This window comes from Nothoprocta perdicaria, unplaced genomic scaffold (assembly GCF_003342845.1).
Source record: "Nothoprocta perdicaria isolate Ctin4 unplaced genomic scaffold, notPer1 scaffold_103, whole genome shotgun sequence".
Taxonomy (NCBI): domain Eukaryota; kingdom Metazoa; phylum Chordata; class Aves; order Tinamiformes; family Tinamidae; genus Nothoprocta; species Nothoprocta perdicaria.
The window spans coordinates 1724953-1746316 of NW_020454128.1; the positions used below are offsets into that span (position 1 = coordinate 1724953).

At 63.4% G+C, this 21364-nt stretch overlaps 5 protein-coding genes across 5 annotated transcripts in view; 1 reads left to right on the plus strand and 4 right to left on the minus strand.

The window, feature by feature from the left end:
* The window catches only part of LOC112950136, a gene marked incomplete at its 3' end in the record, with an annotated part of 4909 nt that extends 3653 nt beyond the window's left edge, over positions 1-1256 (minus strand). The window contains exon 1 of the mRNA XM_026042605.1: positions 1212-1256. Within this exon, the coding sequence (XP_025898390.1) occupies positions 1212-1256 (45 nt within the window). The remainder of the gene's footprint in view (positions 1-1211) is intronic.
* Positions 1257-1807: 551 nt separating this feature from the next.
* Positions 1808-4077, minus strand: LOC112950143 (interleukin-36 receptor antagonist protein-like). Its single transcript, XM_026042618.1, has 4 exons — positions 3879-4077; positions 3032-3190; positions 2842-2966; positions 1808-2050 (listed from the first exon to the last, which is right to left on the minus strand). The coding sequence occupies exons 1-4, from the start codon at positions 4075-4077 to the stop codon at positions 1808-1810; spliced, it is 726 nt and encodes a 241-aa protein (XP_025898403.1).
* Positions 4078-4952: 875 nt separating this feature from the next.
* LOC112950149 (interleukin-36 receptor antagonist protein-like) lies at positions 4953-6293 on the minus strand. The gene is made up of 4 exons (XM_026042631.1): positions 6184-6293; positions 6019-6107; positions 5817-5941; positions 4953-5264 (listed from the first exon to the last, which is right to left on the minus strand). Exons 1-4 carry the CDS (start codon positions 6291-6293, stop codon positions 5055-5057), a joined length of 534 nt encoding a protein of 177 aa, XP_025898416.1. The 3' UTR covers positions 4953-5054.
* Positions 6294-7474: 1181 nt separating this feature from the next.
* LOC112950158 (nodal homolog 2-A-like) lies at positions 7475-9963 on the plus strand. Its single transcript, XM_026042640.1, has 3 exons — positions 7475-7835; positions 8724-9493; positions 9568-9963. Exons 1-3 carry the CDS (start codon positions 7475-7477, stop codon positions 9718-9720), a joined length of 1284 nt encoding a protein of 427 aa, XP_025898425.1. The 3' UTR covers positions 9721-9963.
* A 4484-nt stretch (positions 9964-14447) lies between these two features.
* Positions 14448-19405, minus strand: EIF4EBP1 (eukaryotic translation initiation factor 4E binding protein 1). Its single transcript, XM_026043394.1, has 3 exons — positions 19250-19405; positions 15369-15539; positions 14448-14798 (listed from the first exon to the last, which is right to left on the minus strand). The coding sequence occupies exons 1-3, from the start codon at positions 19395-19397 to the stop codon at positions 14767-14769; spliced, it is 351 nt and encodes a 116-aa protein (XP_025899179.1). The 5' UTR covers positions 19398-19405; the 3' UTR covers positions 14448-14766.
* Between the last annotated feature and the right edge of the window lie 1959 nt (positions 19406-21364).

Below are 21364 nucleotides of genomic sequence, written 5' to 3' on the forward strand. Positions count from 1 at the left end.
CCGCGCAACGCCCCGCGCAACGCCCCGCGCAACGCCCCGTGCAACGCCCCGCAGCGCCGCGCAACGCCCCGCGCAACGCCCCGCGCGCCCGCCTCCCGGCCACAGCGCGGGGCCACGGCGGGCAACGGCGGGAGAGCGCGGGGCGACGGCGGAGAGAGGCGGGGACAGCGCGGGGGAACGTGCGGGAGCGGGGAGGGAGCGGGGGACAACGGCGGGGAACGGGGGACAGCGCGACGGGGTGCGGGACACGGCGGGGAGAGCGGGGAACGGGGCAGAGCGCGGGGCAACGGGGGATGAGCCCGGGGCCCGGACAGCGCGGGGCGACGGGGACAGCGCGGGACAGGGCAGGGAGGCCCTGGGGGAGCCTCTAGGGCCAAAGTGGGGCTCAGAGATTGTAAGTGACCCCCAAGGGCCCCAGGGCTGGTGGAGGGGACCCTCCGGGGCTATGGGGGACACCAAGGGACACAGGCGACCTGCCACGGACGGGGGTGACACAAGAGGAGGGAACCTCAAGGTCTGTGAGGGGCATCCCTAGAACTCTGCAGCCTCCCAAGGGTTATAGAGGACCCCAAGAGCCACAAGGGACTCCCCATATGGGACGCTCGGGGCTATAGGAGACCCTCAAGAGATACTGGGGGACCTCAAGGGACATGGGGGACACTGCAGGGAAAGGAGGGACCCTCAAGGGTTCTGGAGCCCCGCGAGCTGCCGGGGCCACCCAGGGCCGTGGGGGACACGGGGGCTCTGGGGACATGGGGGCTCTGGGGACACCGCGCGGGTCCCCAGGGGCTCGGGGTGTCCCCCTCTGTCCCCTTACCCGCTCTCTCGGGGCGCACCGCGGGGCGGAGCCACCTCCTGGCCACGCCCCCCGCCCGGCGCCCTCCGGAAACCTACAGGCTCCGCCCTCTTCGGGGTTCCGCCCCCGAGCGGGAGGGCGGGAGGCCACGCCCTCTGACCACGCCTCCCCATAAGCCCCGCCCCTCGCGGCCCCACCCCGCTTCCCGGCGCCGCATCCCGGACCCCTCAATGCTCCAAGGGCGGATTCTGCCCCACGAGGTCCCGATCCCGACCCCCAGGGACCGATCCTGGCACAATAGGGACCGATCCTGACCCACAAGGGCCAACCGTGCCCCCTGGGGATCCAATCCCGACCCACGGGACCCATCCTGACCCATGAGGTCTGGTCCTGCCCTGTGGAGACCGATCCCGACCCACAGGGGCCGATTCTGCCCCACAGGGATCTGATTGTGCCCCATGGCGGCCTGATCCTGTCCCAAAGGGACCCAGTTGTGCTCCACAGAGGCCCAATGCTGCCCTATGGGGACCTGATCCTGTGCCCATAGGGGCCTGGCACTGCCCCACGAGGGCTTGATCCTGCCCCACGGGGCCTCATCCTGCTCCCTGGGGCCTCGTGCTGCCCCACGAGGGCTGGATCCTGCCCCATGAGGGCTCGATCCTGCTCCCTGGGGCCTGATCCTGCTCCCTGGGACCTCATCCTGCCCCACGAGGGCTCGATCCTGCCCCACGGGACCTCATCCTGCCCCCCCGAGGGCTCAATCCTACCCCCCAAGGGCTGGATCCTGCCCCACAGGTCCTCATCCTGCTCCCTGGGACCTCGTGCTGCCCCACGAGGGCTTGATCCTGCCCCACGGGGCCTGATCCTGCCCCCCAAGGGCTCGATCCTGCCCCACGGGACCTCATCCTGCCCCCCGAGGGCTCGATCCTGCCCCACGGGGACCCACTCATGCCCCACGGCGGGGCTCATCCCCCTCCCCGAGCCACGCGGAGCCGGCGGCGGCGGAGCCGTTTATTGCAGAGCGGGGACGGGGCTCGGCGCCTGCTCGCGCTCCAGGTAGAAGGTGGTGATGGCGCCGGCGTGGCCGGGCCGCGCCGTGAGCGCCAGCGCCTCGCCGGCCCGCGGCGCCGTGCTCAGGAAGTGCCCCGGGAAGGCGGCCGCCTCGAAGGAGTGCGTGGAGCCGCTGTAGCTCTTGTAGAAGGTGAAGCGCTCGGCGCCCGCCGCCCACGAGAACAGCTCGAGCAGCGGCACGTCCTGCCGGCGCCCGCCCGTCACCGCCGGCCCCCGGCGCGGGGGACCCGCGGGACAGTGCCCTGGGGGGACGTGGCCTTGGGTGACACCGCCTTGGGGTGACAGTGGCCTTGGGGGACGCTGGCTTGGGAGGACGTGGCCATGGGTGGCCACTGCTCTGATGTGGTGTGGTCCACCACGTCAAGGCGATGCTGGCTTTGAGTGGTGTGGCCTTGGGTGACACCACCTTGAGGTGATGTGGCCTTGGGTGACACCACCTTAGGGTGACAGGGGCCTTGGGGTGCCCCTAGCTGATGGTGGCATCACCCTGGGGGTAGCTCCCCATATTGGGGGACCATTGGGACACCGAGAAGCCACCACCTAAGGGCGTCCTACACCTTGTGTCGCCTCCCCTTGGGTTACCCAACCGTGGGGTGCCCTCCACCCTGGGATGACCCGTTTTCCGGCTCCCTCCACCCCTTGGATGTCACCGCCTTGTGCTGCCCCACCTCAGGATGTCCCAACCTTGGCTTACCCGCCCTTGGGTGCCCTCCACCTTGGGGTGTTCTACCTTGAGGCTCTTCCACCCTTGAACACCTCCACTGCGGGTGTCCCCGCCTCAGCAGGCCCCACTTTGGGGACATCCCCACCTTGGGGCACCCTGCACCTTGGCCCGCTTTGTGTGCCCCCCACCCTGGACACCATCACCTTGGGGTGGCTCTTCCACCTTGAGCTACCATCACCCCGAGCTCCCTCCATCTCGAGGGGCCACCTGGGCGTGTCCCCAGCCCGGGGGTGGCCCGTGGGACACTCACCTCTATCTGCAGCTGGGGCTGGGGACCGGTGCCGCAGGAGAGCGCCCGGCTGCCCCCACGGATACCCACGATGAGGGGATAGCGGCTCCGCTCCAGGTGCCGGTTGGGGACCACGCTGATGAGCTCTGCGCGGAGCCGGGCGTCAGGGCGGGCGCGGGGACACCCAAGGGCCCCCGTGTCCCGCACGTACCTTCCCGGGCGGCGTTGGCGCCCTGCAGGCTGGTGGCCACCAGGCGCCCCTGCTCCAGGCACAGCACCTTCTGGTCCGTGTCGCGCACACGGTAGTGGTAGGGCTGCCGCGGCTGCCGTCCCGCCGTGCCCACCTCGGGGGCCGTGACCCCAAAGCCTTCTGCGAGGGAGAGCGGGGACAGGGCGCGGGGACGTGAGCAGGGGCAGGGGACACGGCTGTCCTGAAGAAGGGGACACAAGCATGGGGAGGGGACATGGGTGTGGGGAGAAGACGCGGGCATCCTGGGGCAGGTGGGCGTCACGGGGGGTTCATGGGGACCGGACACGTGGGGACAGGGCACAAGGGCTTCATGAGGACACCCGGGGGCACAGGGGCTCCTCAGGGACGGGCACGTGAGCAATGTGGTGGGGATCTGGGCATCCTGGGGACAGGGACGTGGGCATCGTAGAGGCAGGACACGTAGGGACAAGGGTGTCATGGGGACAGGGATGTGAGCCACAGGCTCGGGACATGGGCATCCTAGGGCAGATGGGCACTGTGGGGGCTTCATGGGGACAGGGTCATGAGTAATGAGGTGGGGACACGGGCTTCATGGGGACAGACACGTGGGGACATGGGCAGTGTGGAGGCATGTCCATGGGGCCGGGTATGATGGCACCATGGGGATGTGACCATAGGCAGCACATCGTGGGGACAGGGATGTGAGCAGCGTGGTGACGAGGCCATCGCAGGGAGAGGGATGTGGACATCACAGAACACCAGGACACCACGTGCTCAGGCGCAGGGACAGGGCCCACGGGGACAGGGAGCCCTTGGGGACGAGCCCAGGGGCACGTGGGGACACCACCTTTGCCCAGGAACTCGTCGAAGAGCGCCTCCATGTCGGGGTCCACCACGGACACCTCGGGGTGGCCGGCGGCCACCGTGATGCCCAGCGCCGGCCGGCGGGGCTGCCACCGTCCCCAGCGCCCGGCGTCCCTCCATCCCGTGCCGGCAGCCTCGGGGGGCACGGGCACCGGGGTGCGGACCGGGCACCCTGCGCCCATCTGGGTGCCCCGTCCCCACCTCGCCTGGCACCTGCCCAGCCTGGACCAGCGCGCGGCGGAGCTGCGGGAAAGGGGAAGCGGAGGGATGAGAAGGGACGGGTGCTGCTCCAGGGTGAGCCCAGCCGCTGCCACCCGCGCCAGGACTCACCTCTGCTCTCTGGGTGCCCAGGACATGGCTGAGCCTGCGCGGGAGAGAGGCGAAACCGGCGGCTGCCTGCTGTCAGTAGGCTTCAGAGTGAACGCTCCGGGTTGCCCCTCCTCCCTCCTTCCTTGCCCTGGTACCGGGAGCGATACCTGCGGACCTGGCGGCTTCCGGAGTGCCAGCGTGGGCTGTGCCGTCCCGCGGGCCGCCCGGCGCGGCGGCGTCTCTTATAGGGACCGGGCGGAGGGAGGGCACGGCCGGCGGCGCCGGAAGGATGCGCGGGCCGGGCCGCGGCGTTGGGAAACACCGGGGCCCGGCCCCGTGAACCTGCTCGCACCACGGCCCCATGGCTGTCCCCTTGCCCCTCCCCGTGGCGTCCCGGTGTCCCAGTGACACCCATGTGCCCTGTCCCTGCGTCATCCCCGTGCCCCATTCCCCGTGATGTCCCGTGGCCGGGTGCCCCATCCTGGTGACACCTCCGTGCCGTTTCTCTGTGCCGCCAGCGTGCGCTGTCCCCATGATGCCCCTATCCCCGTGCTATCCCTGCACCCCATATTCCCCATGCCCTCGGTGTCCCCTGCACATCCCCATCCCGCAGCGACACGTCGGGGCGCGCCGGCCTCCGCGTCCGGGAATAGGCCGTGCCGGGACATCCCCACGGCGCGCGGCGGCCGCCCCGCCGCCTGCGTCACCCCCCGCCGGGGACGTCCCCGAGCGCGGCTGGCGCAAGAGCGGGCATCCCGCCGCGCTGACGCCACCGCCCCGGCGAGGAAAGAGAGACAGAGCCGCCGACGGGGCCCAGGCGTTCGGGTAGCGGCGGGGCGGCTTTATTGGCTCAGCAGAGCTGGAAGTAGAAGTCGAGGACGCGGGTGGCGTCGGGGCCCCGCGCCAGCCCCAGCGGCTCGTGCGCCCGCGCCGACGTGCACAGGAACCAGCCGGGGTTGGCGGCTGACTCGAAGCGCCACATGCCGTCCTTGTAGGAGCGGAAGAAGGTGAAGGGCGCCGAGGCGTCGCCGGCGCGCGGCAGCGCCCGGATGTCCGTGTCCTGCGTGTGGGGCGGCGCGGTGGTGGCACCGGGGGTCTCGTGTCGCCCCCGTGCCGTGCCGGCCGGGAATGGCTTCTTGCTCCGTGCCCGTGGTGCCCGCCCAGCATGGAGCTTGTCCCCACGGCCCCCGTGCAGCCTGTGCCCACGTTGGCCCGTGTGCCCTGTCCCCGCTGTGCCCGCTTGTCACATCCCTGTGACGCCCGTGTGCTCCATTTCCGCAATGTCCTGTCCCCAGTCCCAGCGATGCCCAGGTGCCCTGTGCCCGCAATGTCCTGCACCCCATGTGTCTTGTCCCCATGACACCGTGTCCCCATGCTGCCCGTGTCCCCACGATGTCCCATCCTTGTGACGCCCCTTGTACCACCCCCATGAGATCCCGTCCCCACGATGCCCAAAGTCCCACGTATCCTGTCCCCATGAGGTGCCATCGCCCAGTGCCCCGTACCCCCCACACGCCATCCCCTCCACACCCCACGTGCCCTGTGTGCCCTCCCCGTGACGCCCTGTCCCCAGGACGCCCCGCGTTCCGCGTGTCCCCGTCCCGTGCGGTACCTCGAGGCGCAGCGTGGGCCGGGGGGCGGCGGGGCTCGCCAGGCACCGCGTGCCGTTCTGGATGCCCAGGATGACGGGCTGCCGCGCTTGGGCAAAGGAGCGGTTGGGCACCCAGAAAACCTTCTCTGCGAGCCGGGGGGGGGACACGGTGACCCACCAGGGACACGGTGACAGCGCCACCACCCCGTGCCACCCCCCTCACCTTCCAGGGCCGCGTTGGCACCTTGCAGGTGCCCGGCCACCAGCTGGTCGTTGCGCAGGTAGAGCAGCTTCTGGTCCATGTCCCAGATCCTACCAAGGCGGGGACACATGGAGATGCCCTGCGCGGTGCCCGTCAGCCCCCCCACAACCCCGGGTCGCTGCTTACCGGTACTTAAAGACCTTGGTCTGCAGGGCAGCGAAGCCTTCGGCCTCTGTGCAGAGGAAGAGGAGGGTGAAGACGAGGAGGGTGGCGCAAGGAGGGGGTGGACCTGCCATGGCACCCCGGGCTTGCCTGCCGTGTCCCCCCCCGTGTGACCCGCCTCCTTTATAAGGTCCCCGCGGTGGCCGGGGGCTGAGGACACCCCCCGGGTGCAATTTCCCGCTTGCGGTGGCCCCTTCCCGGCACCCACCCATGGCCGCGGTGTCCGGGTGCCGCCGTCGCCGTCTGCGTGGGCTCCGCGGGTGACGGAGGAAGGAAGGAAGGACGTGGCGGGTTGCCACACTGGGCCACGTGTGGAGGGCAGGGCAACAGGGACGGATACCCCTGGAAAGGGTGCGGGGTGACGGAGCCCGTCTCCGTCCTCCGGTGTCACCCCGGGCCACGGATTTTGGCTACAAAACAGCTGGAACCGTTGGGGGGCAGAGGGGGGGGCGCAGATCTTCCCTGGGTAGGATTCGAACTTCCAACCTCGTCCTCACGGGCGGAGCGGGGCTCGGTGAAAACCGGGAGAGCCCCGAGGGGCAGCTGCACACGGAGGCCCGGGGAGGCCGCACGAAAGCCCGGAGGAGCCTGGTGAGGAATGAGGCAGGGAGAGAAAGAGAGGAGAGAGCATGTTGGAGGAGGACAACGGGCAGGAGCAGAGAATGGGAAGGAAGGAGGAGAGGAGGATGGAGAGGAGGGAGCGTGGGGAGAACGGAGTGGGAGAGAGGGATGGAGAGAAGAAGAGTAGGTAAAGCAGAGAAGGATGGAAATAGGGATAAGGGTAATAGGGACAGGGAGGAGAGCATAGGGAGAAGGAGGGAGTACTGGGGGAGCCGGGAACAGGACGGGCTGGAGAGGGTAAAGAGAGGGAAGAAAGGATGGAGAGAAGCAGGGAAGGAGGCAGATCTGAGGAAGCGAGATGGCAGCGGAGAGCAAGGGCAGAAGGGATGGAGAGGAGGAAGGAGGGATGCAGAGGAGGAAAGAGGGATGGAGAGGAGGAGGAGGGAGGGATGGAGAGGAAGAAGGAGGGATGCAGAGGAGGAATGAAAGGGAGAGGAGGAGTGAAAGGGAGAGGAGGAGGAAGGAGGGGTGCAGAGGAGAAGGAAGGAGGAGTGCAAAGTAGAACGAAAGAGGGATGCAGAAGAGGAAGGAGGGAGGCAGAGGAGGAAGGAGCGCTGCAGGGCAGGGAGGGGGCCCGGGGCGGCGCTCGGGGGCCGGGCACATATAGGGCGGCGGCGGGCGGCGCGTTGCAGCCATGCGGGCCCCGCTGCTCGCGCTCTGCGCCCTCGCGCTGCTCCGCCCGGGCTGCGCGCCCCGCGCACCGCCCCGCGCAGCGAGCCCCGCTCCGCCCCGCGCTCCGAGCCCCGCTCCGAGCCCCGCTCCGAGTCCCGCTCCGAGCCCCGCTCCGACCCGCGCTCCGACCCGCGCTCCGAGCCCCGCTCCGAATCCCGCTCCGACCCGCGCTCCGACCCGCGCTCCGAGCCCCGCGCCGAGCCCCGCGCCGCCCCGCGCCCCGCCGCGCTGTCCCCCGCTCATGCTGCAGCTGCTGCGCGCGCCGCCGCCCCCGCTGCGCGCCCCCGACGCCGCCGCCTCCGCACTCAGCATCGCCCCGCACGGTGAGTGGAGCCCGTAGGAGCCCCGGGGACGGTACCGGGACATCCCCGGCCCGGAGCATCCCCGGTACCGGCACCCGGCTCCCCCGGGCATCCCCCGCCCCGGCTACGCGGTCCTCGGGTTTCCCTGGCCCCGGGCACCCCCATCCTGGAACATCCCTGTCCCCAGCACCGGGCTCCCGTGTCCCCAGCACCAGGGCTGCCCCAGGTTCCCGTGTCCCTGGGTATCCGTGCCTCCTGGCTCTGCTATTCCCGGGTTTCCCTGTCCTGGGACATCCCTGTCTTGGAGCATCCCTGTCCCCAGCACCGGCACCGGGCTCCCGTGTCCATCCCTGCCTCTGTCTCCTGTATCTCCAGTTTTCCCTGTCCCGAGGCATCCCCATCCTGGAGCTTCTGTGTCCCTGGCATCCTCCGCAGGCTCCCTTGTCCCCAAGCATCCCTATCCCGGAACATCCCTGTCCCTGGCTATGCTGTCCTTGGGCATCCCTGTCCGGGACATCCCTGTCCTGGAGCATCCCTGGCCCCGGCACCAGCACCATTCCCGGGCTCCCGTGTCCCCACACATCCCTGTCTCTGTGAGCATCCCTGTTCCCAAGGCTCCCATCCGGGATTGGCACTGCCACACTCCCTGTCTCTAAGCCCAGCGGTGTCCCAAGCTCCCCAGTCCTCAGACATCCGCGTCCCAGCGCCGGGCTCAGCTCCAGCTCCAAAGCCAGCAGCTGCCCCCGGCTCCCAGCCGGGACTGGGGTGATCACTGGCCGCTTTCCCTGGATTTCCCCGCAAGTTACCCAAGGGGACAGGGATCCCAGTGGGCAGGGACAGCAAAGCCGGCGGGATGGGCACGGGGCAGCACTCCGCCCGGCACATCCCTCACGGTGCCTCCCGTTCCAGGGGCGCTCCGGCGCGGCTCCCGCTGGGCCCTCTCCTTCGACCTGAGCTCCTTGACGAGCGCGCGGGACGTGAAGCTGGCGGAGCTGCGCGTGCGGCTGCCTGAGCCCTGGCGCTCCCGCCGTGCCACCCTGGAGCTCTACCACAGCCCGCGGGAGCCGTGCGCGCAGAGCCGGAGCTGCGCCCGGCTCCTCCTGGGCACCTTCGCCGGCACCTCCTCCTTCACCCAGGCTTCCTGGGATGTGTTCAACGTCACCGGCGTCCTCCGCGCGTGGCTGCACCAAGAGGTGGCCCCCGGCGCCCAGAGCATCCCGGTGCCGCACGGAGTGGAGCCGGGCGCCGTCCCGGCCACGGCGGTGCCGAGCGCGCCGGGGCCGAGCGCCGGGGAGCTGGATCTGCCCGCGGATGTCACCGATCGCGTCCTGCTGCTCGTCTTCTCCAAGGAGCCGTCGCTCCCGGGAGCCTGCAGCCTCCTGCGCTCCGCGGAGGCCTCCAAGCACGTGCTGCGCGACGGCAGCTCCGCGGAGCCGGGTGGCCGGCGCCGGCGCCGGAATAGGAAGGAAAAGCAGCGGATTAGAGTGAGCGACGCGCCGGCCGCCGCCGAGGCCGCCGGCTCCTTGTGCCGCAGGGTGGACATGCTGGTGGATTTCGAGCAGACCGGCTGGGGCAGCTGGATCGTCTACCCCAAAAAATACAACGCCTACCGCTGCGAGGGGCAGTGCCCGTCGCCCGTGGACGAGACCTTCAAGCCCACGAACCATGCGTACATCCAGGTAAGGGCCTTTCCCGCCGCGTTCCCGCCCTGCCGCCGGGTCGCGGCCCCGCTCACGGGCATCTCTTCCCGCAGAGCTTGCTGCGGCTCTACAAGCCGGGGCACGTGCCGTGCCCCGCGTGCTCGCCCGTGCGCATGAGCCCCCTCTCCATGCTCTACTACGAGAAGGGCGAGCTCGTCGTGCGGCACCACGAGGACATGGTCATCGAGGAGTGCGGCTGCAACTGAAGCGGGCTCCTCCCGGGCTGGGAACGCCGGGAAACGGGCACGGGGCGGCCCCGGGAGCGTCCGAACCGCCACGGATCGGCCCCAGGAGCATCCGAACGGCCATGGATTGGTCCCCGGAGCATCTGAACAGCCGCTGATCAACCCTGGGAGCGTCCGGAAGGCCACGGATCTGCCCCAGGAACATCCATGAGGACTAAGCGGCGGAGCTGGGAAGCACCTCCCAGCAATAGCTCCAAAGGGAGCAGGGAGAGAGGAGTCTCTGGTGCAAAGAGGACGGGGACCGGCCCCTGTCACGGGCAGCAAGGGGAAGCTCCAGGTTTGGGGCCGCCGTCCTTCTCGCTGGGCACGGAGAGGCGGCGCTTTTCCTTTCGGACATGGCCGCGATCCCGCTGGGAAACAGGCAGCACTGGGAAGGCAGAGCTTGGCTCGGAGCCCTCCGGCCACTCGCTGGATGGGATCCCACGGAGGGATACGGTTGTACCTCATCAATAAACTTGCTGTTTCCAAAAAGCTCCGTGGGCTCTGCTCCATTTCCACCACTTCCACTAAGCTCCTTTTCCCACCCGTCTCCCCAGGACACAATTCCCTCCCTTTTGGGGTAGCTGGGACATGGGTGCATCCCTGAGCTCCCGCTTGGATTTCCTCAGTGGGAATATGGGAGAGCAGCTCCAGGGACTCCGCTCCCTGCTCCCCTCACCCGTTCTCCATGCGGATTGGGATGGTGGAGGAATGGGAGCAGGGTGGCCAGCGGGAGCAGAGGGGCAGGACGGGAGCCCTGCAGGTGCTGGGAGGGAGAGGGGACCGCCAGGCGGCACGGGATGCTCCGGGTGGCTGGAGAGGGTGACGGAGTGACACTGGATACTCTGGGTGGCCGGGGAGGTGACCAAGTGGCACAAGGACCTTGGGTGGCCCGGGGGGGTGACCAAGTGACTCGGGATGCTCTGGGGTGGCTGGAAGGGTGACCAGGAGGTGCAAAGGCTCCGGGGTGGCCAGGGAGGTGACCGAGTGACACAGGGTGCTTCAAGTGACCCGGGATGCTCCGGGGTGGCCAAGGAGGTGACCAAGTGACACGGGGTGCTCCAAGTGACCCGGGATGCTCCGGGGTGGCCGCAGGGGACAGCCAGGTGGCCGCGGGGGCTGCTCCGTCCTCCCGCCCCCCACACCCGGCCCAGCAGCCGCCGCTTCCCACTCCACATCCCCACAGCCCCAATTATCCGCAATCCACATCGGAGGCGGCGCATAAACAAAGCGCGTCTGGTTCCCAGCGCGCGGCTCCCCGGGCGCCGCCGGCGGCTCCTCCTCGCGCCCCGCGCGTTAGAGGGTCATTTGCAGGAGCCGTTAACCCCGGCGCTGGCATCTGGCTTCCTTCCCAAATCAAAGCCGGGATATTTTTTTGTTTGGGGGCCTGTTCGCCTGCGAAACAGCGGGTCGCTTTTAAGCCCTGGGGTTGCATCAGCTAGGGACGGGGAGGTGGGTCTCGGGGGTCTCTGCCCCTCCATCACGCGCTAACGGAGCAGCTCCCGACTTATCGTCGGGAAGGCCGGGGCAGACGGATGACCTGGACGGTCATTCCTTTTGGAAGAGGAGGATGGGGAAATAAAGGCTTTAGGGAAGACATCAAAGAGGCAGAGCGCGCGTTGGGAACGGCCCTTCGCGGAGGCCAATCCACACCGGTGCCCTCGGAGGCCCCGGCACACGGCAGGATTCGGCGGGGAGGGACACGGGGCTTTCGCCCCACTGGGGGCAGCAGGAGCGTCGCTTGGAGCTCGTGACGGGGGGACCCGCTCCGGAGCCTTGTGGCCCTTTTGGCATCCCGGTTGGCAGCATCCTGGTTGGATCGGGATTGGGAGCAAGCCCTAGGCGTGCAGGCAGCAAGGGCGAAGCGAGCCAAGGAGAGCGGCGGCGTGGATAAGCACGGATAAGCGCGGTTTGCTTCGGATGCAGGACGGCGGGGCGCGCGGGCGGGCGCTTATCGGCGGCGCGAGGGGGGTATTTGCACAAGGGGCCGATTAAAGCCCCGGCCGGGTCATTGCGCGCCCGGGACGCGGCGCTCGCCGCTCTGCCCGTGCAAGGAGGTGACAGAAGTGACGCTGGGGCTGCCGACCTCCTCGGCGCTTCCCAGCTTCGCCTCCCACGACGGATGCGGTGAGGCTGGAGATGCCACCGTTTGGTGGAAGGTGACAAACAGGTGACATCCCCCCCAATACACACAAAAAAGCAGGGATTTGCCCCCAAAACAGGGGGCTGGCACCCAGGAGACCCCCTTCCAGGGGTGCAGCAGCACTTGGGGACAGCGCGAAGAGGGGACGGATGCGGCGGGAGCTCCGATGCGGGGCCTGGACGTGCGGCATTAGGGCGCAGCGGCCACAAGTGTCACGCAGCGTGTCCCGTTGTCACAACAAGGAGGGGACAAGCGGCCCCGCTCCCGCGTTCAGCCACCCGGGGCCACCCACGCGGGGACCTCCCCAAGCCCCTCGGTGCCGGCCCGGAGGTGTCACGGGCCAAAACGCACTTCAAACACCGGCGCTGCTCGCCTGCGCTTCGAGAGGAGAGGATTGGCAAGTGTTGCACCCTCGGCGGCTGATCCCTGCACAAAAAAGCCCCATAGTCCAGGTGTTCCTGCCCTGTTCTTGTCTTTGGGCTGAAACGCGCAGCAAAATCAGCATGTCCGGAATAAGCGGTTTTTTTCCCCAAGGGAAGCTGCTGCACGTGGCACAGCCCAGTGGTACCGTTCCCAGCACCACCATCCCAGGGCTTTTCCGTGATGCCGGCACCTCCTCTGCGCTAGGGGATGCCTAGAAAACCATGGGGTCTTGTGTGCGGAGCGCGGAATCCCTGTCCATGGATGCACAGAGCGGAGCGCGAGCCTCGGGCTGGCAGGGATTGCACGCCGGATCGAAGGGCCGCGTTGCAACCAGCCCGGCCCAGCGTTCCCCGCCAGCACCCCGGCTCTCACGGGCGATCCCAGGGGAAATTCGAGTTTTGCGGGCAGCTCTCCGCAGAGAGCAAACACAGCAGGGCCTGCCGGGGAGCAACCTGTGCCAGACACCTAGAAAGTGCCTGAAGTTTATCTGCTTTGGATGGAGTTTTCATTGGGGAAGACTGGGGCAGGAGAGGGACAAAGAACCCCCCCTCTTGTGCCCTTGGGAAAGGGGTATCCGCGTGCCAAGGGTTATGCCAATCTAACTCTTGGTTGCAAAGGCAAAACCCTTTGTTTTAAAGTCATGCTCGGGCATTAGCTACAAGAGCATTTGGGTAAGTCAAAGGGATTTTGCTACGGGAAAAGGAAGCTTCAGTTTCCTTAACTTCCCATTCCCTAACACAGAGGGAATATTCTTAATTATAGCCCAAAACACAACCAAAACAACCCACAACCCTCTAATTTGTCCTTTAAAGTAATCCCCTTCAGCAAGCGAACTTAACACGGTAATTTTTCCTAAAGACTTCAGTTTTCACCCTCCCCTCTCTAGTAATAAAGCAAGAAGCTTCCACAGGGTGCCTGGATCCTCTGGAATCAGTGGGAAAGGGCTGGGGAGATCTATGAGAACTTAGGAACCTCATTACTGCTGTACAGGGCTCTCAGGTGCTGAGCTAGTAAAGCTCAGGAGCATCATTTGACCTGAAAATACTGATTTAGCCGGGAAGAAGAGCCAGCCCCAGCTGCAAAACACATTCTAGCAGTGCGGCAGCTTCTCACTAAACGCACACAACAAGGCAAGTGCGATTTTGAGTTGCAAAACACTGATAAAACGGCACTTGACAGCAGCAAGGCGGAATCTGCTCCCATTAAGGCTTCAGAGAAACGCTTAACCTCACCTTAAAAGCGCGAGTTTACCCACATCATTTGCTTTGCCTTTGTTGCTTTTGTTGCTCCTTGTTAAAGGCTTGCAGACCATAATGCAGCAATTGAAGTTAATTAGCAGATCTTTAAGTATTATCAGCAGCGATTTGAGCAGACGCTCGGGGGAAATCAAAGGTTCAGGCTGTGTCCTAATGGGCCTGCTCCTTTGAACTGCTAAAACACTAACCCAGTTACAGACTGCTTCCGAATACACGTTCGTTAAACAGCCCAGGCCTGGACCCGCACGTAGGAGCTACATTGAGCTCAATGGTAGAGCTGTGCTTGGGTGCAGCTTCCTTAAACAGGCAACTACCCCCAACACCCCCAGTTAAAACCCTTCTCCCTTAGAAACCTGGACCTCCTTTGGGGTGATTACAAGTCTTTAAAGTTAGTTTTCCTCTTTCTGGAGGAAGGCAAAGATTAAGATGAGCAAAAAGTTTAGTGTGGATGAAAAGCAGAACAAAACGGGACAGTTGGGGGTTTCTTGCTTCCCTGCTGCAAGAGTTTGCTCCTGCTTTCCATGCTGGAAAGGCAGGAGAGGCTGCACAGAAGCTGAAGGCTCAGCTGCCTCCCAAGCAGGGACTGCAGGAGCTCCCAGAAGGCAGCTCCGAGCAGGGGACCCTCCACAGGGGACTCCTAATCACCTTTCACCTGCAGTTCTGCTCCCCTTCAGGTGACAGGGAATGCAATGGGAGCTTGGGGACACCCGTGACAACTCAGCAAAAGCAGCAGCTGGAAGCACCTCAGTATCAGTTACTGTGTCTGGAAGCAGATTTCCAAGGCCTCAGATTAGCAGCAGTCCTGTTGGAATGAAGGATAAAAGCCCAGTTTATTGCATTAAACCCCATATCAGGAGACACCAAGTCATTTTTATTCCTCCCCTATTTGCATTTCTGCAACTTTTACAGTAATACAATGATTAACAAAAGCATAAAACCCGAAACAAAAAAAAACGATCTGAGAAAGTCTCCTCCTGCACCCCGCGGCCCATCGCCAGCAGGGGCTGCGCTCATGTGTTTGCAGCCACGCAGAGAGGCTGAGGTTCAGTCTGTGTAACAGGACACACTCTTCTCAGAAGTGAATGATTTGCCCTTCCCGGGAAGCAGGAAGGCACTCAAAGCTTGGGCTTGTGGAAGCCCTGCTGGTGGGAATCCTCAGGACAAGGTCCCGTTCTTCAACAGTGGAGCGCTTGCTGGGCACGTGCTTTAGATGTCCATGTCAAACTGCTCTTCCTCGGCTGTTGGGAAGGATGGAAAACCACGGGTGAGTCCAAGTGCCACATTAAATACTGCCTTGCACACTGCAGTGCAACAGCACTGCAGCTCCAAGCCACCCGAGCTGCTGAAGCTCATTGCCGTGTAACAAAACCCACCAAGCAGTCCTGATCCTGGGAAGTTTTTGCTTAGAAAACGAGTTAATAAGTCAATGAGTACGCAGACTACTTTTAGACTTAGGAAGGGGATCACTTCTTATAGATATTTTATCCTGCTTCAAAAGGTAATCTCATAGCAACTTGAGATCTTCTCAGACTGGTGTCTGAAAAAAGGCCTGGAATGAGTCCCATCAATTGATCAAACCCAATCAATTAAGAAACTGGAACCGTGAAACACCACAGGCAGGAACAGCAACAGCTATTCCCTTAAAGCACTATCAACCATTTCCCAACTGGAAAGCAAATGAGTAAAGTGATAATACAACATAAGAACCAAACTCAACTTAAACAGCAATGACAGCAATGAGGTTTTTTGCCCCAGTATGGAGACTGTCTGCATCTGGCTCCATCCCTGGTGTAAACTTCTGCACTCACCCATGTTCTCTTTCTCCTCATAGTTCTGGACATGGTTGTTTTCGGTCTTGGACTCCTCCACGCTTGGGCTGGTGACACCTGGAATGTCCGGAAGGTCGGAAGGCGGCGTTTTGGCAACGGGAGAATTGCGGCACTCCATCAGGAACTTACGATCATAAATAATCCTGGTACCTAGGGAAAGAAGCCGACACTCAGTGCTCGGAACAACGCCGTACCCTTAACCACCTCGATATCAGAGCGAGTTTTCATGCATTAAACACAAGAGGGACAACATTTCCTTCAAGGAAACGGTCCTTCCAGTGTGGTCTACACTCCAGGGAATAAATCTGGGGATCCAAAACACACATGGAACAGCAAGAAGCACTCGCTGCTCGTTTCAAGCAACCCCAGAAGAAGGTCTGATACTACCAGCACTGTTTCGAGCTGCAAAAAAACAAGGCACAAGAGGCAGCCACCCAAATAAAAAGTTTTGCTACCAGTGTGGAATGAACAGGGCTCCAATATCTATTCCAGTGCTGCACCCAACAGGACCCTTTTGGTCTAACATGAGGTCATAGCAAGAGTGAAATTAAATCCAGCTTCTGTTTTTAAATAATAATAAGCTTTTCTGAGTTGTCAGGAAGTTATATGCAGATATAAGCAAATGTATCTAGAAATAGGATAGAAATAGGGCATCTTTGCCACACTCAGCATTCACACACCACGTGCTGACAGCGCAGCTCAGATTAACCTTCCAAAAAAGCTTTAATTCAGACTGCCCTTAATGCTCATCTGTTTTAATGCTGAATCCAGACCACATCCTCCCTTTCCTGCTGAAGAGGAGCAAAACAACTCCAGTGGATTAGAACAAGCCTCAGAGGAAGCAACGGAGCTGAGGCTCCGTGCACGGATTTCTAGGAATACTACCAGGCTGAACAGCTTGTTTCTTACATAGGAATTGGTGCTGGAAGAGCCCAAAGCCACAAAAATGAGAACCCTCCATTTAGACCACAACTTTAACCCAGAAAGCACTGAAAAATAGGAGTTTTTTTTCCTGCCACATCAAGGGTAAGGCTGCAGCTTCCCTTTCTGGATGGGACCTTTACTGGTCTATTCCCAGCCCAGTTGAAATGGGAAAAAAAACCAACTTATACTCTTGAGTTTTAGCTATAGGGATACACACATGCAGAATAAAACCTCACCTTTGTTTTAAAGCACAGCTAGAAAATGAATGGAACTAGGTAGTTCTGCCAGCAAGTGGAAAACACTCAATTTTTCAGGACCAGGTTTTGGATTTGGCCGCTCTTCCGGATCCAAAGGGGGAATAATCCAATTCAGCAGCTCCCAAGGAGCAGCCCCAGCCCGTTAAGCGTTAAGTTGCTGGCTGGTTCACAAAGGGGAGGGCGGCGCTTCCTAGAACAGCGGCTCCCATTCCGAGTATCGGGAGAACATTTGGGAACGGGCAAAGAGCCTTCCCCCCGCGCCAAGGGAAAGGGCCCCTTCCCAATCCCTCATCCAGCAGCTCTCCCCCGCGCTCGGGTTTGCGACGGACGGAGCTGGCCGAGCTCCGAGCAGAATTCTTGTGGAATTCACTTTGGGAAGGACAATGGGCGCGTGCGCCCGTGGCAAATGGGCAGCGTGCCCAGACAAACAGGAACGGAGCGTTATTGGGAACGGGCTCTTTATGCTTAAAGGTCACGGAGCGCCTCTCGCGCGCTCCTCTTGGCTTCTTTGGATGTTTTTCCTTCCTGCAGGCTGCTGCAAGTGCCTCCCGTGTGGAGGGATCGGGGCATTTTCCTCATCCCGTCGCTCCCTCCAAAGGGACAGACCCCAGAAAAGTCTGGGAAGAGGCTGAAATAAAGAAAACGTGACTCCTTTTTGCAGAGCATCGCTGCACATTCCTGTTTGTTTGCTTCCCTCGGGAGGATCCCTCTCACAAACCCCATTTTTTGGACGTCCCTTCAATGCATGTAGCGACTCAGAAGCAGCTTGTGTGAAGAGCTTCACCTCGGGGCTGAGCAGGAGAAGCCTTGCGAGGAAGAACCTGGCTTTTGGACCACAAATAGAGCGGGAAAAAAGGCTGATCCACAGGCATATGATGACTGGAAAAGCAAAGATCCATATGCCTGCTGAAAGGGCATGGATGCTAGATAGGTTTAACCCTGCCTGCCATAGCTGTGAAGTGTTTCTCAATCAAAAGCCTTGAATAGATTAAAAGCAGGTATTAAGGCCACTTCCTTCCAGGAACTCAGCAGTCAAGCTGAGAAATTACATTCTAGTATCAGCCCTTATCAACTCGGATCCCCTCTGGTCCATAAGTGGATTTTCCCAACACCAGTTCTCCCAGTGAGAGAAAGTAAACAGTAGATGTGCTTCAAACTTAAGCCCAGTATTGTTTAAAACTCAAATGCTGGTAAATTGGGAGGGTCAATTCCGGGAATCCGTGGAAATTTCACACCTGGCCTGCAGACAGGGCCCGCAGGTTGGGTGTTAGGAGAGGGAATTGTCCTCAAAGAGGATGAGGAGGGGCTGGATGCAGCAAGCGGTCACAAGAGCTCCGAGTGTTGCACGCCCTCACAGCAAACACAACCCGCATGTCTGCTCTGGACACTCATTAACCACCTCAACACAAACAGATGATAATCCTGGAAATCCCTTATTACTACGCAGGGCAAGTGTTCAACTTGCAGCCTGTCACTTCAGAGGACGCAGCTGAGGAGCATTAATTCTAACACCCCTTTCATGACATAGTTGCAAGGGCTACTCCAGCACTGCAGCCAGTCGCTGCTTTCAGAGAGGGGAAAAATGGCAAAATAACACTAATTTCGGTTCCCTTTGTAAGCTTTTCTTGCACAAACCCAAGAAACTCCAAGCGAGTCAGCAGTGTTGACTTCCCTTTCGGAGTTTAGCCCACAAAAACACTGTGGGCTGGGACAACCCGGGGTCTGGGCAAGAGCAGAGCCCCTTCCTTCAGCACGGCTACCAGCACAGGCTGCTCCGTTAATCCCTGCTGTTCCCGCTGCTCTTTTACACAGCAGGGAAACAAGTCTTAAATGGGTGGAAAAAAGGGGCCCTCCAAGCCCTGCTCAGCAGGGCTCGGCTGCATTGGGTGGCATGGAGATGAACACGGGGTTTTGCCACCCCGGTACCTCCGTTGCTCTCGGCCCAGGGTTTTGAAGGCGCTGTTCTCCAGAGGGGGTTCACTGTGCTGCAGATGGGACCCCGGGGCTCCCCCAAAGCCGGGGGCCGCTCGGGGTGACTCGCAGCGATGCGGGAGGGAAAGGGGCTCTCGTTGCACACGCTGTGCCCTGCTGCTGAGACGGGCACCGCGCTCCGGAGCGCTGGGACAACCCCCAAGGGCAGCAGCGTTTACTTAACCAGGAGGGAAACACCAGCAGGGAATTAATCAGTAACCCAGGGCAGGGGGGACGCTGCTCCGCGCGGAGAACCCGCGGACACCCCCTGGCTCCGCCGCGGGGCTGGGAACGGGCAGGGGGTGCCGGATCCCAACACGGGAACCATCCGGCCAGGACCACCGTCCCAAGGGGAGCCTCTTCCCAGGGGCCGGCTGGGGCCGGGGGCCTCCCGAGGGGGAGGAGAGGCCCCTGAGGGGCCCTCGGGGGGCAGGAGCCCCCTCCACAGCCCCCCGTTAACAAAGAGCCCCCCAACCTGCCCCAGCAGAACCAGAGCCCGTGAACACCCCCCCCAACGGCGGCCGTGCCCCCCCGGGGCACAAGGGACCCGATACCCACCCGCAAGGACCCCCCGATTTGAGGGCAAAGGACCCCTCTACAGCCCCTTCCCCCCCAACCGCCCCCTGCGAGGGGAGGCCCAACCGGCCCTCGCTCCAAACGGGCCCCGCCGGGGCCTCCCTCGCCCCCCCGCCCCGCCCCGGGCCCTACCGCCCGGCGTGGTCCCGAAGACGGTGCCGCCGGGCGTGGTGCTGTAGGCGCCGGGCGGCAGCGGGGCGCCGTCGGGCAGCGCCAGCCGCTTGCCGGGGCCCGGGATGTCGCGGCTCGGCGTCTGGCCCGGGCAGCAGCGGCCCGACATGATGGCGGCGGCGCCTCCTCCTCCTCCTGCCGCCGCCACCGCGCCCCGCCCCTTCCGGCCAGCGCGGCCCGCGCGCCGCGCGGCACCACGGGAAAACGACACGGCAGCGGGCGGAGCCAGAGGGAAAGATGCGGGTTCTCCCTGGCCCCGCCCACTTGGGCGGACCCTCGTTGAACACGCCCACCGGAGGCGGGGCAAATACCGAGGGGCGGGACATATCTGGTCACGCCACTTTGGGCGGAGCAAAAAAACTAGGGGGCGGGGTTTAATGACCACGCCTATTTTGGGCGGGGAACTAGGGAACCCGCCCACTAAGGCGGGGCAAAAGGGGGTAGGGTTTTCTTAGGCCACGCCTCTTTGAGGCGGAGCAAAACGCTCGAGGCGGTGATTCTCTGACCACGCCTCCTGTGGGCGTGGTCCGCATTGGCCACGCCTCATGGGGGGTCCTAGCCCCGCCCCCACATAGACCTAGGGGCTGCAAGGGGAGGGTCTGGATTATTGCTGCTAATTTACACCATTAACCTAAATAATGCTTTTAATAGATCTATATTTTTAAATGCAAAAACGTTTTTTTGCTATTTTTTTTTAAACTTTTTTTATAACAACATTTTTGCACCTTTGTGCCTTGGTGCTTTTGCGCTCCGTCCCGTGTCCCAGCACAGGGCGCGCTTGCTGCGGAGCCGGGTGGTTTCAGGGAGCGCCGCCCAGGTTGGAGCCCCCGGGGCGGGAGGGTGACTCAATTCCCAATTCCCCCGGGGGCTTTTCCCTTAAGCGCGGCAGGCGCCGGAGCACTTGTTTTGGGTTTTGTAGGGGCTCTTCATCCTCTCCTTGCACCTTCCTCCTCCTCTTCAGCTGTAGGCTATGGAGCAGCCTTGGGGAGCTGCCACCTCCTCTCCTGCGGGACCCTCTCAGCGGAGCGGCCCGTGGCGGTGCCGTGGGGTGAGGCTCTGGTGCTGGTCCCTCAGGGTCCTGTTGCACCCCCTGAGGGTCTCTTTGTCCCCTGGGGATGGCGCAGGGGGATGGTGGCCCCCGGTAAGGATGGGGCTGACGCTGCATTTCTGCAGGCTGCGAGCTCAGCTCCAGCGCCGGGCGCTGCGTGCTGGAAGAGGACCCCAACTTCTTGGAGCACCTGATCCTGCTGAAGACAGTAAGGGAGGCGTCGGCCCCGCGTCCCCCGCATCTGTGGCCACGGGCTCCCCTGCTCTGCAGGTGGCCCTGAGTGTGGAGGCCGGCGACGAGCCGGTAAGAGCGCCACGGGGACAGCGCTGGGACCCGCCACCCACCGCTGCCTCCCCGTGCAGGTCAGCCTGGGCGGTCTGGAGCTCGTGCCGCCCGTCACTTTCGTCCCGCGGAGCGGCGCGGGGCCCGTCCACCTGCACGGGCAGCACCTGCTGTGTGAGTGTCCCGCGGGCAGCAGCGGGACACGAGGGACCGGGCGTCCTGGCTGCGAGCGCCCTCCTTGGCTCGGAGCGCTGGGAAGGGCCGCTTGCCCTCCCGGTGCCGCAGGGCCCGGACAGGTCCCCATGTTTGTGTCCGCGGTTCCCTGGGGAGCGGTTCCCTGGTGACCAATGTTCCTGCGTCCCCTCATCCTTGCATTACTCTGCCTGTGCTGCCATCCTCTGTCCCTGCAGCCGTCTGTATGTGTGTCCGTGGTTCCCTGGTGACCAATGATCCCGTATCCCTGTGTCCCGCCATCCCTGTGTGACCCCCTGTGTCCCCTCATCCTTGCATCACCCAGCTTGTGCTGTCATCCCCTGTCCCTGCAGCCTCCTGGACGGGTGTCCTCGTCCCCGCGCGGGCGCCATGGCCGGGCTCTCGCTCTTCCTCGACGTGCCGCCCGCCGAGGAGCCCCCGGACGCGCGCGGCGCCTACGCGGCCGACGACAGCCCGGACAAAGTGCTCCTGGACCACGAGGGTAGCGGGGGGCGCCGGTGGCGGCCGGTGGGGCGGTTCCGCGTGCGGCGGTG

Bases quoted from the DNA above. Each gene is read 5' to 3' on its own strand.
- LOC112950143 (XM_026042618.1), bottom strand. From the start codon at position 4,077: ATGGGCGCAGGGTGCCCGGTCCGCACCCCGGTGCCCGTGCCCCCCGAG. The intron at 3,191-3,878 runs GTGGTGTCCCCA...TCTCCCTCGCAG, and splicing joins CGACGAGTTCCTGGGCAAAG to AAGGCTTTGGGGTCACGGCC. The intron at 2,967-3,031 runs GTACGTGCGGGA...GGCTCCGCGCAG, and splicing joins CGCCAACGCCGCCCGGGAAG to AGCTCATCAGCGTGGTCCCC.
- EIF4EBP1 (XM_026043394.1), bottom strand. From the start codon at position 19,397: ATGTCGGGCCGCTGCTGCCCGGGCCAGACGCCGAGCCGCGACATCCCG. The intron at 15,540-19,249 runs GTAGGGCCCGGG...TTCTTTCCCTAG, and splicing joins CTTCGGGACCACGCCGGGCG to GTACCAGGATTATTTATGAT. The intron at 14,799-15,368 runs GTGAGTGCAGAA...CCTTCCCAACAG, and splicing joins TGAGGAGAAAGAGAACATGG to CCGAGGAAGAGCAGTTTGAC.
- LOC112950149 (XM_026042631.1), bottom strand. From the start codon at position 6,293: ATGGCAGGTCCACCCCCTCCTTGCGCCACCCTCCTCGTCTTCACCCTC. The intron at 6,108-6,183 runs GTAAGCAGCGAC...CCGCCTTGGTAG, and splicing joins ACCAAGGTCTTTAAGTACCG to GATCTGGGACATGGACCAGA. The intron at 5,265-5,816 runs GTACCGCACGGG...CCCCACACGCAG, and splicing joins GGCCCACGCTGCGCCTCGAG to GACACGGACATCCGGGCGCT.
- LOC112950158 (XM_026042640.1), top strand. From the start codon at position 7,475: ATGCGGGCCCCGCTGCTCGCGCTCTGCGCCCTCGCGCTGCTCCGCCCG. The intron at 7,836-8,723 runs GTGAGTGGAGCC...CTCCCGTTCCAG, and splicing joins ACTCAGCATCGCCCCGCACG to GGGCGCTCCGGCGCGGCTCC. The intron at 9,494-9,567 runs GTAAGGGCCTTT...CTCTTCCCGCAG, and splicing joins CGAACCATGCGTACATCCAG to AGCTTGCTGCGGCTCTACAA.